The sequence below is a fragment of the Aquarana catesbeiana genome, linkage group LG06 (genome assembly GCF_042186555.1).
Source record: "Aquarana catesbeiana isolate 2022-GZ linkage group LG06, ASM4218655v1, whole genome shotgun sequence".
Lineage (NCBI taxonomy): Eukaryota > Metazoa > Chordata > Amphibia > Anura > Ranidae > Aquarana > Aquarana catesbeiana.
The window spans coordinates 274,227,164-274,241,949 of NC_133329.1; the positions used below are offsets into that span (position 1 = coordinate 274,227,164).

The 14,786-nt window shown below is 40.3% G+C and overlaps 1 protein-coding gene across 1 annotated transcript in view; it reads right to left on the minus strand.

The window, feature by feature from the left end:
- Positions 1–2,161: 2,161 nt before the first annotated feature.
- INO80D (INO80 complex subunit D) overlaps positions 2,162–14,786 on the minus strand; it is an 80,773-nt gene continuing 68,148 nt past the window's right edge. The window contains exons 10-11 of the mRNA XM_073633369.1: positions 11,961–12,118; positions 2,162–9,864 (exon numbers count right to left, since the gene is read on the minus strand). Of these exons, the coding sequence (XP_073489470.1) occupies positions 8,693–9,864; positions 11,961–12,118 (1,330 nt within the window). The 3' untranslated portion in view covers positions 2,162–8,692. The remainder of the gene's footprint in view (positions 9,865–11,960; positions 12,119–14,786) is intronic.

Consider the following 14,786-nt stretch of genomic DNA (forward strand, 5'->3'; position numbering starts at 1 on the left):
AGGCCGAATGTCAGGAGACAACGGTTCAAAAAAATAAAAATTATATGAAATTAAAAAAAAAAAAAAAAAAAAAAACGCGCCGGTCTGTCGGACATGCATGCTGGAAAATCAGCAGTTGACTGACTCCTGATCAGCGCTCTCAGCCAATGGCAGAGAGTGCTGATTGGCGTGTTCTGGCGGGGGAACGTCCCCCTGTCAGAACATAACAGCTCAGTGGTGGAGATTGCTGAACTAACCTTGCATGTTGGTACAGCAGCTCCGACTGGAGCGGACGGTTTTTAAAAAACGAATAGCGTGTACCTGGCTTTAGGCTGCATTCAAATTGTGTGCACATTAACACATGTCTGCACTGCAATGTCCTTTTATTAATTTTTCAATAGCACCCCAACAAGCATACATGGAGTAAGCAATTGCACCTGTCCAAAAAAAAAATGTGGTATATACTCGTTTGGATCATGCACAAATGTAAAGGGCGCTGAAAATGAATGGATATGCTTAATGCAACCAGCATTTATGTGCCACAAAATGGGTCATATGTGGAAGAGCCATTGAAAAACATAATTTTGAAATAAAGCAACCAATTGCAATCTACTATGAACAAGACCTTTTATGGTCCTTCAAGCCAATTTCCTTGGTCTTAAGCCCCCCCAGCCACATCCCCCTTCCTTGCTATATTAAAGTAATATCCTATGCTTAAGACTGCCCAATGTCATCCTCCATGTTAACAGATGCCCAGCTTTATTCCACCCACTTCCAGTGAGCCCAGGCACATATAGACACACCCTCTGCTGTTTTCTTTAGACATTTCCTATGAGCCCAGGCTGTATAATGGCACATCAAACACACAATGCTATATGATCTCCTTTTATAGCTCTGAGATTTGCCCAATGTTAACACTAGAGGAGAAGAGGAAGGAATGTATTCTAAAAAAAATGTTCATGGTTAACTGCAGTTGAGGACAAGGGGGAGCTGCCCAACCTGGAGTTACACTTTAGGATGCAGCAGTTAACATTTTGCAAACTTGTTTTTAAATGAAAAAAGTGATTTCGAGAAATATGGAATCTGAATACAACCACAGCAAAACAGACAGACAAAGCGGTGGGAGGTTATAAACACTAGGTTTACAGGGAAAGGAGTACATTAAAGCAAATCACTTTTTTCTTATATATGAGCATGTGTGAAGACCAATAGAATCAAAAAATGTGTTATTCAATAATTACCTCTATTACTGCAAGAATAGTGAATTTGGAGTTCAACTTAACTGTGTACCTTACAGCTGCTGCGATACATAACCATATACATGCTGTACAAAGGACTACGAGTGTAATAGGTTAACAATTCTCTGCAAATTGGGCAATTTTATAAACATAATTAAATTTTGAGCCATGAAATTTCCATAAATCAAACTTTCCCATGACAAAATGTTGCAGTGTTGTGTGAGAAGTGCAGAAAATTTAACAGCAATACACAGAAGACTAGGGGTAAACAAATGGCAAGAGCCAGGCAAACAGCACTTTTTAAATACAAGACCAAAGCCAATTTGTAAAGTGTTTTTTTTAATGAAAATTGCCCGCTACCTACTCGAGTGAAAGATGGATGAGCACCTATCTCTGATTAGCATTCCACCCCTGCAACTATTTTTATTAATGGCATAGGCATACAGAAGTATCCAAACCTAATAAAGATATGCAGGTATCTAAATACCATAAAATGGAATGGTATACCAAGAATCTTTTTTCTCTACTGAAGCTTTATACAATAAAGTAGAGGTATTGTAATAACCATATCAGATCTCAACTCTCATCTTCAAACTCACAACCAAATGGGGGGACACAATATGTTAGAAAAAAATGGCTTCAAAAGGTTAAATACTCTGCTTTGCTGCAGCAGCACTATTCAGAACTTCTAATAGTCTTATATAAGGATTACAATTCTTTTTAGAATTTATCTTTCTAGGCAGGCAATCCAGGTTGATGTTTACACCAGTTTAGTGCAAGGAATCATTTTTTTTTTTATCTCCGAATACAATACCTATACAGTCATCAATATAAGGTCTTTCAGATCGATAAAAAATAGACTAACATCTATGTTGTTCATGACAAGGTGAGCGCACAGTTTTTTATGGAAGCCAGTCTCCATTGCACATTTGCACCCCAAAAAAAAAAAAAAGACTCCTTTGAAAACCTGACAAGAAAAAACACAAAAATTTAAACCTGGCCATAAGGATGCTTTTTTTTTTTTTAATTAAATTTTTTTCTTATGTTAATCTTAAAAAAAAAAAAATTTACATGCTGTATTTTGTGCGATTATTTCATCAATCCACAGGTCTTAAAAGCATTAATATAGGTAAACAGCCAAATAGTTGAAATTCATTAAGTGTGGACTGTTTTACCTAGCATTGGATGTAATTCTGGCCAGCCACGCCTAAGATTCAATTATCCTTGTCAGACAACATAGCCAGATTCCTAACCCAATCTTTTTCAACAGCAGGAATACAGCCTGGTGAAGGACCTGCCCCAGTCTGTCAATGTACAGTGAAGTAGCACCGATGAGCTCATCTCTACTTTTTCAACCTATTAGCAAATTCTCCCTTTTACGCTGGCAGTTCTGTGCACTGCTGTACAGTCAAATTGGCTAACAATCCTTCTAACCCAGTCTAAATCCTGCTGTAGAGGAGATTATGTTAAGCCAATATAAAGACATTGTGGTCCTATTTAGAACAAAAAATAAAAATAAAAAAGGAATTTTAATTAATGCCAAAACTTGATTACATGTGCATCTTTATATCTGCCTACAGGTATGCTTTAGCTGTGAATCTATGTGGTATTCCCTGTCAATAGATTATAGCAATTATAAAAACATTCAACTCAATGTCTTGCTTGATCTTTTTTTCAAGGTACTTTCTTTACTGCTATAAATGCTACAGCTTTGGAATAGTAGAAAGTCATGACACTCCCCACACTGGACAAAACATTAATATACTGCAACCACTGGGGATGCAAGTGGTTTGATGGGATACTAAACACTAACTAGAAATGTCACAGGAAGATTCTTCTATATATCTGAAGAACAGTTCAGGTCAGTAATTAAACTGAAGGAGAATGCAGCAGAATGCCCTTAAGGCGGACCCGATCGGACTACCCATTGTTCTCTATGGCGCGGCAGATGCCAGAAGACATGTGTCCGCTGTCACAGGCCGGCATCTGATCCAAAAAACAGACGAATGGGGATACGTTCACCATCCCTCCGGTGGATCGAAAGACAAATCGGATGGAAGTGAACATACAGTCCGTTTCCATCTGAGCACCCCATAAAGAGCAATGGACTGTGTCCGTTCTCCATAGCCAAGCAGCGACGGACCTGTCATCCGCCTGCTCAGCGAGGATCAGCGGAGAGATCCCCACTGAGCAGGCAGATCGGCTTGGACGGATTTCACCCGTGTACAAACAGAACAGCAGCTTGACCATAACTATATAGTACACATCAAGGTAAACTGTTCTTTCATTCAAGGCTTGGACCAAGCAGTTGGGGTTTATGATTAGGTTATGACCGCAAACTACCAGATGCAGTCATAGTATTGATAGATTTTGCACATTCCTTCCAAAGAGGTTGTCTTATTTGTTCAGAACACAGCTACATATTGTAGCATGTATGGACATAATATTTATATAGAAAGGGTCCTACAGTCAAATTTACTAAGACTATTTTTCATGTCAGGCTAAAGATGAAAGATGCCCCCTCAGTGCTAGCAAGACCTAAGCAATAGCAACCCTGCTGGTCAACAATTACAGATACATTTTAAATCATTCATTGTGAGCACGCTGCAATTAACAGGATTTCAAATACTTCTATTTAAATTTTTGTAGCTTATGTAAAATGGTTTAACCTGTGGCTAAACTAGTCATAAAAAGGAAGAAATTCCTGACTGCAGTTAGGCATAAAAGGTGAATGTACTGTGCAAAAAAATAAATAAGTAAAAATAGTGACTCATGATTTGACGTTGATTTTTGGCCAACAAGGTGGTTAACATACAAAACAGACATGAACTGTAAAGGAACATAAGGAGACCACTGTTAAACTTTTCTGCATATCTAATACAATCATTAAGTTGTTACGCTGTGTAAAATAATGTACTATATCAAATTAATTTTTTTCTCTCAAATTTGGGACCCGAGGAAGCTAGTCTACAGAAATTGCACATACCCCATAATAAATACTCCTCCACCTGTAAATGTTTGGATTAGAGGTGCCACTATATAGTATTGAAAAAATGCAAACATTATCCTCAGTGTTCAATTTCAGGAATTCAGTCAAATCAAGAGCACACCTGTAACGTAGTGGGAAAAAAAAAAAAAAAAAAAAAAAAAAAAAGATAAGGGGACTTATTACCACAAACAAAAAAAGGAAGAAGGAGGAAGAAGAAGTGTAGTTAAAATGTTGGGAAAAAAAGCGCTTCATGTATTCCTCCTCCCCCTGCAAAATATTTAATGTAATATGCCAGTATTACTGAAATTTAGCTATACACTGGCTACAGCTGGGTAGCGTGCCATCATTCAGAGAGCCAGCTACTGCATATATGCCTACTCTCTCCCAAATAGTATAATGGGACAGTCCAGCTTTGGGAAAACTAGAAGTCCAATAAATTCTGACACAGAGTAATGAATGTCTATGAATTATTTTACAGGGAAGGGAGAGATGGGGGCATATGGAGCCTAGCTCCTAAACTACCCTTTGGATGTGTATAGTCCTGTAATACACTCACTGTGGCCAACATGGTTCTGCAGAGATCATGAAAATAACAAAGTTTGCGGCTCTTATGTGGTGTCGCAATCCATGCTGAATTCATTTTACCCATGTGGATACCCATTGTACACACCATTCCATTACTGAACTAAAACGTTTAGAACATATCAAAGGCAAAAATATAGCTTTCTGTCCTAAAATGAGAGGTTCACCCTCTGGAACATGCAACATATTCCACCCATATATAGCTCCTGCCGCCTCTCCCAGCACCCACCATCACAATTCAAAAATAGCACGGCCGCATCATTCATGCACCTGTGAATTAATGAACTACAAAAGTACCATCAGCCATTGTGGCTGATGGTACTCGCAATGAACTGCGAGGACGCGGACGAGCACCCTTTTAGTTCATGGAATGCCCTGCAACATTCACACTGACAGCCCATATGGAGGTGCAGGATGAAAGCTGCAAGGCTTGTCTGCAGAACACGGACATTGCACCCCTGATCAGCTGATCATGAGTACAATGCTTTACATGGTCCTGCAGGAAAAAAAAGACATGCACTTTTTTTTCTGCAAAAATATGTGCATTTATGATGATATTTAAAAAAGGTGAACTTATCCTTTAATTCTGACCATACACGATTTTGCAAACACTGCAACAGATCCAATCGTCACAGTAGTAATGGGGTAGTACACAACTCAAACTGAGCTAAGATAAATGAGGGGAACCTATGAAAATTGGTAAGGCCAGTTAAAGAAACCCTTTGACCATTAGAAAACAGTATTCAGAAATATACTTTTCAGGATAAGAGAAGGGCCCAGAGTGCTCCTAGATTTCACATCTTTCCCTGATCCTGTAAAAGGACCTGCCCAATTATGGCCAGTTAGAACTGAACAAACGCGTATATTTTCAATAGAGGTGGAGCAACTGTGCATAATCCAACAACCAAAAGAATATTGAAGTCACTGTCTCAAGATTTGGTAGGTTTGAAAATGTCAACAATAAAATAAAACAAAAAACAGCTCTGCTTCAAGCCTGATGAAAGTGTACACCTGTGTGAACTGGACCTTACAAATTGTGATGGCAGTGGATGTGGCTGAACCCATTTGTTAAGGCAGTTTATATTTTAACTATGTTTGGCTACTTGCATTAGGCTGTAATTAACAAATAACAAACAAATTGGGAGGACGTGGCATGTTCAGTTAGAAGGTTGAAAGCCTTCCTTAACCTTACTGCAGAAATTTAACTTAAAAAAAAAAAATTTAGAGTGAACAGAGTTACCTTTATAATCTTAGCATGGTGTCAGCCATGGTTTCTTGCCAATTAACAGTTTTTCACTGGAAGATTTTACTTGTTGACCAGAGTTTCTCTTCAAAGTTTCACAGGGCTATTATAGTCTGCACCCAGGAGTAATATGAAATATAATCTGAGCAAGAAGAGTTAAGCCTCGTACACATGATGGGATTGTTGGCCAACAAAGCATCAGACTTTTGTCCGAAGGGCGTATGCCAGGAACCTGTCTTGCATACAAATGGTACACAATCGTCGGCCAACAAAACACGAACATGGCGATGTACTACGTGGAATTTCAGCTCTTGAGCGCCACCCTTCGGGCACCTTCTGCCAATGTCGTGCTTGGTGAGCATCGATTATGAGCATGCCTGTTTGTACTTTGGACTTGTGTGACAGACTTGCGTACACACGATACCACAATCTGACAACAGACCGCTGTCCACCGAAAATTTACTAGCCTGCCATCCAACATTTGTTGGCGGAAAGTTGGACAATTGTCTGATGGAGCGTACTAAAGGTTGGATTTTAGGCCAACAGTTTGTCATCACACAATTCCCTGCCGAAAATACGATCGTGTGTACAGAGCTTAACACTTCCAGGGACATCAAGACAAAAATGCTAATAACTTTCCAAAAAAGACTGCTGCTGCTTTCTGATATATCTGTACAATTTCTGAATATTAGGCCTTAAATTCGCCATAAAATTCTGTTCTTGGAGGATTCACTGCTACCTGCAGGAGGATTGGACACTTGCAAAAAAAAAAATTAAAAAATAAATAAATAATGGTAGGCCAGCACAAGGTAGGCCCTCCTACTACCAGCGTGATTAAATTTTGTAGCAAGCAGTTTCAAGAGCATGATCATAAAACATCAAATGTGGGGTGGGACCCGTTTGATTTTAAGGAGAGTACAAACAGCAAACAAACATGAACAAACAGGACTGCCTGCAGCTGAAGAGCCACTCAAGAACGAATGTCCAAAGCCATCAGTTGAGAACCGAATTCCGCCACCTAATAGGAAGAGGACAAGACTAGGTGATAATAGCATGAGAACAAAGCCAGATGCCAGGAGATAAGATAACTTATACCAATGAGAAAGATTGGGGAAATCAACCCCATAATATGGAACTGGTCAATATGATTTAACCAGGCTATGGAAGAAGAAAATAATGTCCAACAGGAAAGTAATCACTGCCTAAGCGCATATAACACAGGCAGGGAACACCTCTCCTAAGACTTGGAATACTGGTAATAGGAGGGGTTTTACTAGGGCAGCATACAATTTTATTTATTTTTCCCAGTGTCCAATCCTCCTGTAGGCAGAAGGCAACCTGACAGTTAACATCCTGTGACCTGAATATAAGATAAAGATTATAATCTAGGATTTAGATTTAACATTTTTCAGATAGGGCTGGCAAAAAGGGAACACATCCTTTTAAGGTGACTGCATGCTGCGGGCCCATAAAGTTATTACTTTTAGTGGATATTGTCCCTGCCGGATTTTACACTGATTGGTTTGGGAACATTTTAAAACCATTTGGGTAAACATGGGGGCAATGTTAAACATATTTGGGTAAAGTCCTACATTTGACAACATTAAATGTCTTAATATAAATTTGGTAACCATAACCAAATGGGCAAATGATAATTTTCTACTAGTCTACAACCTGACAATAAAAATATTCAATCACAGACCAATACATTCAAATTAGTTCCAAAAGAAGCCATCCCTACATGCAGGAATCCCAACTACAGAATCAGGATGAAGGTCCTCCAAATAGCTTTTCTCAATTAAATTAAAACTTTTGCTGTAAGAAGCTAACAAAGGGCCAAATGTGCAAAAAAAAAAAAAAAAAAAAAAAAAAAAAAAAAAAAAAGTTAAAATGGTCATGGTGTCGTAAAGAGATGGTGGAATAAAATGATTCCAGTATTAGGATTTAAACTAACTGAACCAAAAACCATGCATTGTTGGCTACTTCAACTCAATTTTGTGTTTTCTCTGCCTTTGTCATGCCTTAAGTACTTTTTCTATGTTCTGGACCATGCACTGAGTTTAGCAGGAAACATGGAATGGAAGCTACTTAAACAAAGTGCTAGCGACACGACCCCTAAAATTTGGGATTTCTTCGATTTCTATAACACACAAGCACGCACTCACACACAGACGCACACACACACAGGGAACAAGATTGGGATAGCTTAATTTCTTTAGAAAAGGACACTGGGTTCATACTGCACTGAAAAAGAGTATGGAGAAACAGTACTGCCCAATTACTGCTCTTTCATGGAAAGCTCACTCTCCTTGATACCCTAACCTGCTTGCTGCCACGGCTTTGCAGCTCTGCATTAAACTACATATATCCAGATGGCCAACATCAGGTAGTAAAAAGACATGATGCAGATTTCCTGTGGTCAGAAGCCAGGCAGAAAGTTATAGAACCCAGCCTCACTAGTCTGGGAATAAAAACTGGGAAAGCAGACAAACAAGGATAATAGGAGCACCAGTGCCATTACAGCACAAGGAGGACACTGTACTGAATACACCCCTCCTTTCATTAATGTGAAAAATAAGATCCGGGAATAAGTGTTACGAGGCGCTAAACGTGATAAATCGCTTCTCATACTACTTGTTCTTTAACAGGCAAGGATATCAGTTAGATTTTGTGATTGATGGATGAAGAGGTGTTGTTGGTACTTGTAGCTGTGGCACCTGTTACAGTAAATCCTGCAGGAGGAGCAATGGAGCTATGGCTGGGTTGCAGGTCTTTGGGGATGCCACTGTGAGAAGTCAGCTGATGACCAAAGGCTGCAATGAATTGTGGGAGCTGTTGTTTGGAGGGCATAGAATCCATGAGTTCAGAGGGAGGGGGGCTTAGGCCACTAAAACTTGTCTGTGGTAACCCCGGAAGCATGTTAGAGCTGTTGGGGGTCACAGTGGAGAAGGTAGGCTGTGAAGGTTCTGAATGAGAGACAGCCTGAGGGGTAGACAAAGATGTGGAGAGAAGGTGCCCATCAGAACTGAGGAAGGTGCTGAATGTTGATGGGTCACCAAGGTTCACAGGGAGGTTACCCCAATGAGACTGAGCATTTACCACCCCACTTAGAGGCACCTCCATTTGGGTAGTGAGCAAGTGCTGCGTAATAATGGGCACCTCTGAAGAAAATGTATCTGTTAAACCATCACCAGCGAAGGAGGCAGCATGTGGAGATGTAATTTGGTCACTATACGGTGAAGGAACATGCTCACTGTCATAATGGCTATCATGAGGAGAAGAATGTGGATGGTCACTGCTGTATTGCTGTTGCGAGGTGATTAAATTTTCTGTTTTGCTTAGAATTTCTGCAGGTAGATGCCGCTGGGAAGAATGGCTGCTTTCATGAAGTTCATGGTATGTACCCGTGAAAGACCTCTCTTCAAGCGAGCTGTGGCTTATTAGAGTTGCAGAACTAAGGCCAACATTGGCAGATGATGAAAACTGCCTCTGAATATGCCCACTCAGAGGTGTAGGTGGGCTAGACAAAGTAGCACGACCAAGGAGGTTTTCATCCAGTTCCAGACTGGAAAAGTTTTCGTGAACCATATGCCCATTAAGTAATTTTCCAAGGTCTGTATGATCTACTCGGCTCAGCGAATGGATCCCTGTGGTTCCAGACCCTGCAGAGAATGATGACGTCATTCCACGCTCTGAAAGATCCTGAGCAGCAACACCATCTGCTTGAGTCAGCACCGCAATGGAACTTAGACACTCTAAAGATGTAACTGCTTGAAGAGCCCGCTCCAATTCTTCTGCTTCTTCAGTTGTTGGGAGAAGTTCGCCATTTTTACCTGAAAGAAATTGAATTCTGCTGTAGTAGTGAAAATGGGACGATTTAAAAGCAATGTCCAATACATTTATTCTAAATTATATCTAAAATTACAAAAAAAAATGTCCATGTTTGCATTTGGTTAATTAAAAACAAAAATCAGCATTTAAAAAATATTTGAAAAGTGGGATATTAGCAATCACAAGTATGGTATGTTAATTGCGCCAAAACAGTTACCCTGGAAAAAAAAAAAGTGTACCTTGAATTCCTCCTAAAATAGCAGTTCACTGCCAATGCCTAGACATCCCTATGCCTTGAGAGATCTGGAGTGAGATGTGGTGAGCTACCACTACCACTACTACCACCACCACCACTACCACTACTACTATTTCTTTAAGAGAAAGGGGTACCTGAACACCTGCACTGCGAGGATCTCCCCTATTTTTGCTTAACCGCTTCCCGCCCGCCGTACGACAAATGACGTCCTCGGCTTTGAGCAGGTATATCTGAATGATGCCTGTAGCTACAGATATAGTCTTTTAGAACCGGCGAACCTGCGCACCATAAGAATGATCATAGCGGCTGTTCTGCCGCTTGATCGTTCTTATGGGAGGCTAGAGGGGACACTCCCCCTCCCGCCGCCCTCCGGTGCTTGTACCGACTCACCGCTACGATCAGTGAGTCGGTCACAGGATCCGCCAGCCCCGGATGTTTGGCATAGAGATTTCCGGTGGACCACATGGTCGCCGGAGTCTCTATGATCATTCGGAGGCCGGGCGCGGTGTTATGACGTCACGCCCAGCCTCTGTATTAAAAGAAAACGGCGCCGCTTCAGCTGGGAAGCGGTGATCTTTCTTTTTTTTTTTTTATTTCAGGCTTCTAAGCCTAGAGGTGAGATGTGGGGTCTTATTAACCCCACATCTCACTGTAAAGAGCACCTGTCATGCTTACATTCCTTGTAATAGAAATAAAAGTGATCAAAAAAAAATTTGGGGGAAAAAAAAAGTGTCAAGCTAAAATAAAGTAAAATTAACAAAAAAAAAAAAAATTAAAGCGCCCCTGTCCCCGTATGCTCGCACGCAGAAGCGAACGCATACTTAAGTCCCACCCACCACCCACATATGAAAACGGTGTTCAAACCACACATGTGAAGTATCGCCATGAACGTTAGAGCGAGAGCAATAATTTTGGCCCTAGACCTCCTCTGTAACTCAAAACACGTATCCAGTAAAAATTGTTAAAGCGTCGCCTAAGGGGATTTTTAAGTAGCGAAGTTTGGCGCCATTCCACAAGCGTGTGCAATTTTGAAGCGTGACATGTTGGGTATCTATTTACTCGGCGTAACTTCATCTTTCACATTATGCAAAAACATTAGGCTAACTTTACTGTTTTGTTTTTTTTTTTAAGCAAAAAACGCATTCGAAAAATTGCTGCGCAAATACTGTGCGAGATAAAAAGTTGCAATGACCGCCATTGTATTCTCTAGGGTCTTTGCTAAAAAAACATATATAATGTTTGGGGGTTCGATGTAATTTTCTAGCAAAAAAATTATGATTTTTACATGTAGGAGAGAAATGTCAGAATTGGCCTGGTAGGCAAGTGGTTAAAGTGATGGTAAAGTATTTTACTTTTTTCTTTAAAGCAAACAGGTTTATACTTACTTGCTCTATAAAATGGCATTCCAGAACCTACTCTTATTAGGGTCCCCACTGGTGCTGTTGGCTCCTCCTCTTCTCAGTGTGCAACCACAGGAAGCCTCTTCCTATGGTGGCACACCTGCACGCTTGCTTCCGAGCCAGGCTGTGTGTGTCTATGGGCGGAGTAAGCACAATCCTGCCCAACCATTAGGAATAGCCAACTCCAGAGACACAGTGTGAAACACAGCATGACAAGTCAGTAATGGTAAAGATATATTGCAGGGAGACCACAGGGAATACTGGTGACTAGTCCTTTCTTCTTGGCTTGTATTTTTGGGACATGTTCATTGTCACCATTGTACAGCCTTCTAGACAAGGGAAGTAAATCATGCAGCCCCATGAAGGAGTAGCTGACTCATTTTGAACTGATCATAAGACATGCTGGGTTTACAAGTCAAAAATGTTTATATAGCATAGCTACCTTCAAAAAAGTCAAAGTCTTGTAGGTCATCAGACAAACGTGGAAGGACATCAGAGAAATCTTCCTGATTCAGTTCCAAATCATGAGGAATGTCAGTGATCTCACTAGTGATGTCATCCGGTAGCTCTTCGGTGCTCAAGTCTGGTGTGGATGGACTTCTACAAAACAAAAGGAACAGATGTCTGCATTGCATAGATAATTTTATATTATATTATAATATAATATAATATATATCAAATTTGGAATAGATTTATATATATAAAATTTGAAATAGCTTAGAGAAGAGTTAAAATTCCAGTTCACCTCCTTTGCTGTTGGTCCCCTTTTCTTATCATAGGACACAACAAGAAGTCAAAGGAAATCTGTACAATAAAAAAGGGGGATGATAACCTTCTTAGATGGTGGTTACTAGAACAGGTGTCGCATTGAAAGATTTCCTCTCCATTCCTGTTTGGTGTCAACTGTAAAAATGTGGAATTTTGGATAGAGAACCCTACCACTGCCACGTCTGGATGATAGTTCTCACTGAGCATTTCTTTAGCTGTAATCCTTTATGGGTTTTTCTCCTGGCTGTTAGGCCCCTTTCACACTGGGGCGGTGGGGGCATCGGCCGTAAAATGGCGCTGCTGGCCGAAAAAGGGTTAAAACCGCTCGCATAGCGCCGCTACAGCGGCGCTATGCCCACAGTATAGCCGCGCTGCCCCATTGATTTCAATGGGGAGGAGCGGTGAAGGAGCGGTGAATACACCGCTCCTTCACCGCTCCAAAGATGCTGTTTGCAGGAGTTTTTTTTCTCTCCTGCCAGCGCACCGCTCCAGTGTGAAAGCCCTCGGGCTTTCACACTGGAGAAACAGTAGTGGCAGTTTTAGGTCGGTTTGCAGGCGCTATTTTTAGCGCAATAACGCCTGCAAAGCGTCCTAGTGTGAAAGGGGCCTTACCGTACCTTTTATGTGCATGTTTTGGCAGGATGCGCGATAAAGCTAATGCTTATTTCTATTGTATGTTTTGTATCTTGGTTTTGTACCTCGTATTTGGGGCCTATGGCCTCGCCCCTGCGTGGGCCACAATTTTGACTACACACACACACCCCCGCTAAAATGTGTTAAAAACAAAAGCCATTTTTAGCGCATACTATACTTAGTTATGCGAGAATGAATAATTGCCATTTACATAGCACTGGTATATTATACAATGCGTTTTATCTGTACATTTAAATTAATTTCTGCCCTTGATGTTTACACCCTACCATAATCACAGTCATGCAAAATTGGAATGATTTAAGCAGCCACTGACTAGCAAGTTTCAACTGTTTGGGTTTCTTTTTAGGGGAGCATGTATTATTAAAAGGGAATTCACTGGTTATTTTTCTCATGCTTTTGAGGGGGAGGGATTCAACAGCCCACCAATAAGGCAATTGCTCAAAACCTTAACCAAAACACTCAAATTTGTAGTTCACTGACTGGGCTATTATATTAGGATTTTGGTGGACTAGTTATTAAGGAAGTAAGCCTGCAGTTATGGTAAGGTTTATAATACAAGCAGCGTGATGCTAAAACATTCATCATGAGGAAGAGCTCCATAAACCTAGGTGATTTTTTAAAGCAGGGTTCCACTCAAATTTTTAACTTAATCTTACCCCTTTCAGTTAATTGCATAATGTTCAAATGCCGCACGAAAAATTTTTTTTATCGCTGTAATTACCTTTATATTATACTTTATTGTGGCACTTCCTGTCTCTCCTCCCATGGGAGTAGGCGTGTTTATTGCCTTTCCCCGGCGCTGCACTGTCTCCTGGGAGCTTAGTGTCAGGCTTCCCAAGATTCAGTGCGGGAACAATGATCATGCTTGTGAACAAGCTGTGAATGAACAGCATTCACTGCATCCAGGAAATCAATGCTTGTGGGCTTCACATGCCCACAAGCAAGATGGAAACAGCCAGCATCACATTTTTAAAGTTATTCTTCAGTAAGAAAACAGACAGAGGCGGAAATATTACACCCAAACTGAGTATTATTTTGGGATTAGCAAAGAGTCTCAATGACCTAAAAAAAAAAAAAAAAAAAAAAAAAAAAAAGGATCGGTCGAAGCAAATACTGACTTACCCTAAAGACAGTGCTTTTCCCAATCCCCCCCCCCCCCCCCCGCAAACAAAGTAATTGCAAATCTCCCACTGAAGAAATAAGCAGGACGAAAATAAACTGTGTAAATGTTAGAACATTTGTAAACTTTATTGCTTTTCTGATCTTCTGTCCTAAGCGTTACCTCGCTTCTTATGCTGGAGTCAAAGACCTGCAGCAAGACAGAACCTAATCTAATACGGTAATAAGCAGCAATAAAAATTGTTCAAAACACAAACTTCAGTTTTGCTGTAACCACTTTAATTTATTCTATTTATCAATGTTTTGACACACATACATACAAAATGAATCTATGAGCACAAACGCTGCTAACCAAACAATTGATACACCTACTGTATTTTTTATTCCCTGAAGAAGTCACATGATGACACGTGTAGGGCAGAGCCATGAGCCAAATTGAATGGAAGGAGAGGCAATAGACCTTATACTGTGTATATGTAAAAACTCAACTGAGCTGTGCCATGTCAGCTGGACCTAGAGCTCTGTCTAATGCAATCAGCATAGTGCACATTTGAATGTTTTTGTTTTTTTTTTTTTTTTTTTTTTTTTTTTTTTTTTTTAATAAAATGTTGGAAGCCATTTGAAAGGCAATGAGGTCCTATTTATGTTTATTCTGAGTTGCCTGATTGTCTCCTTTAACTGTTGGTTCCTCTGTGGGGGCAATCAAAATACCCTTAAAAAAAAGGGG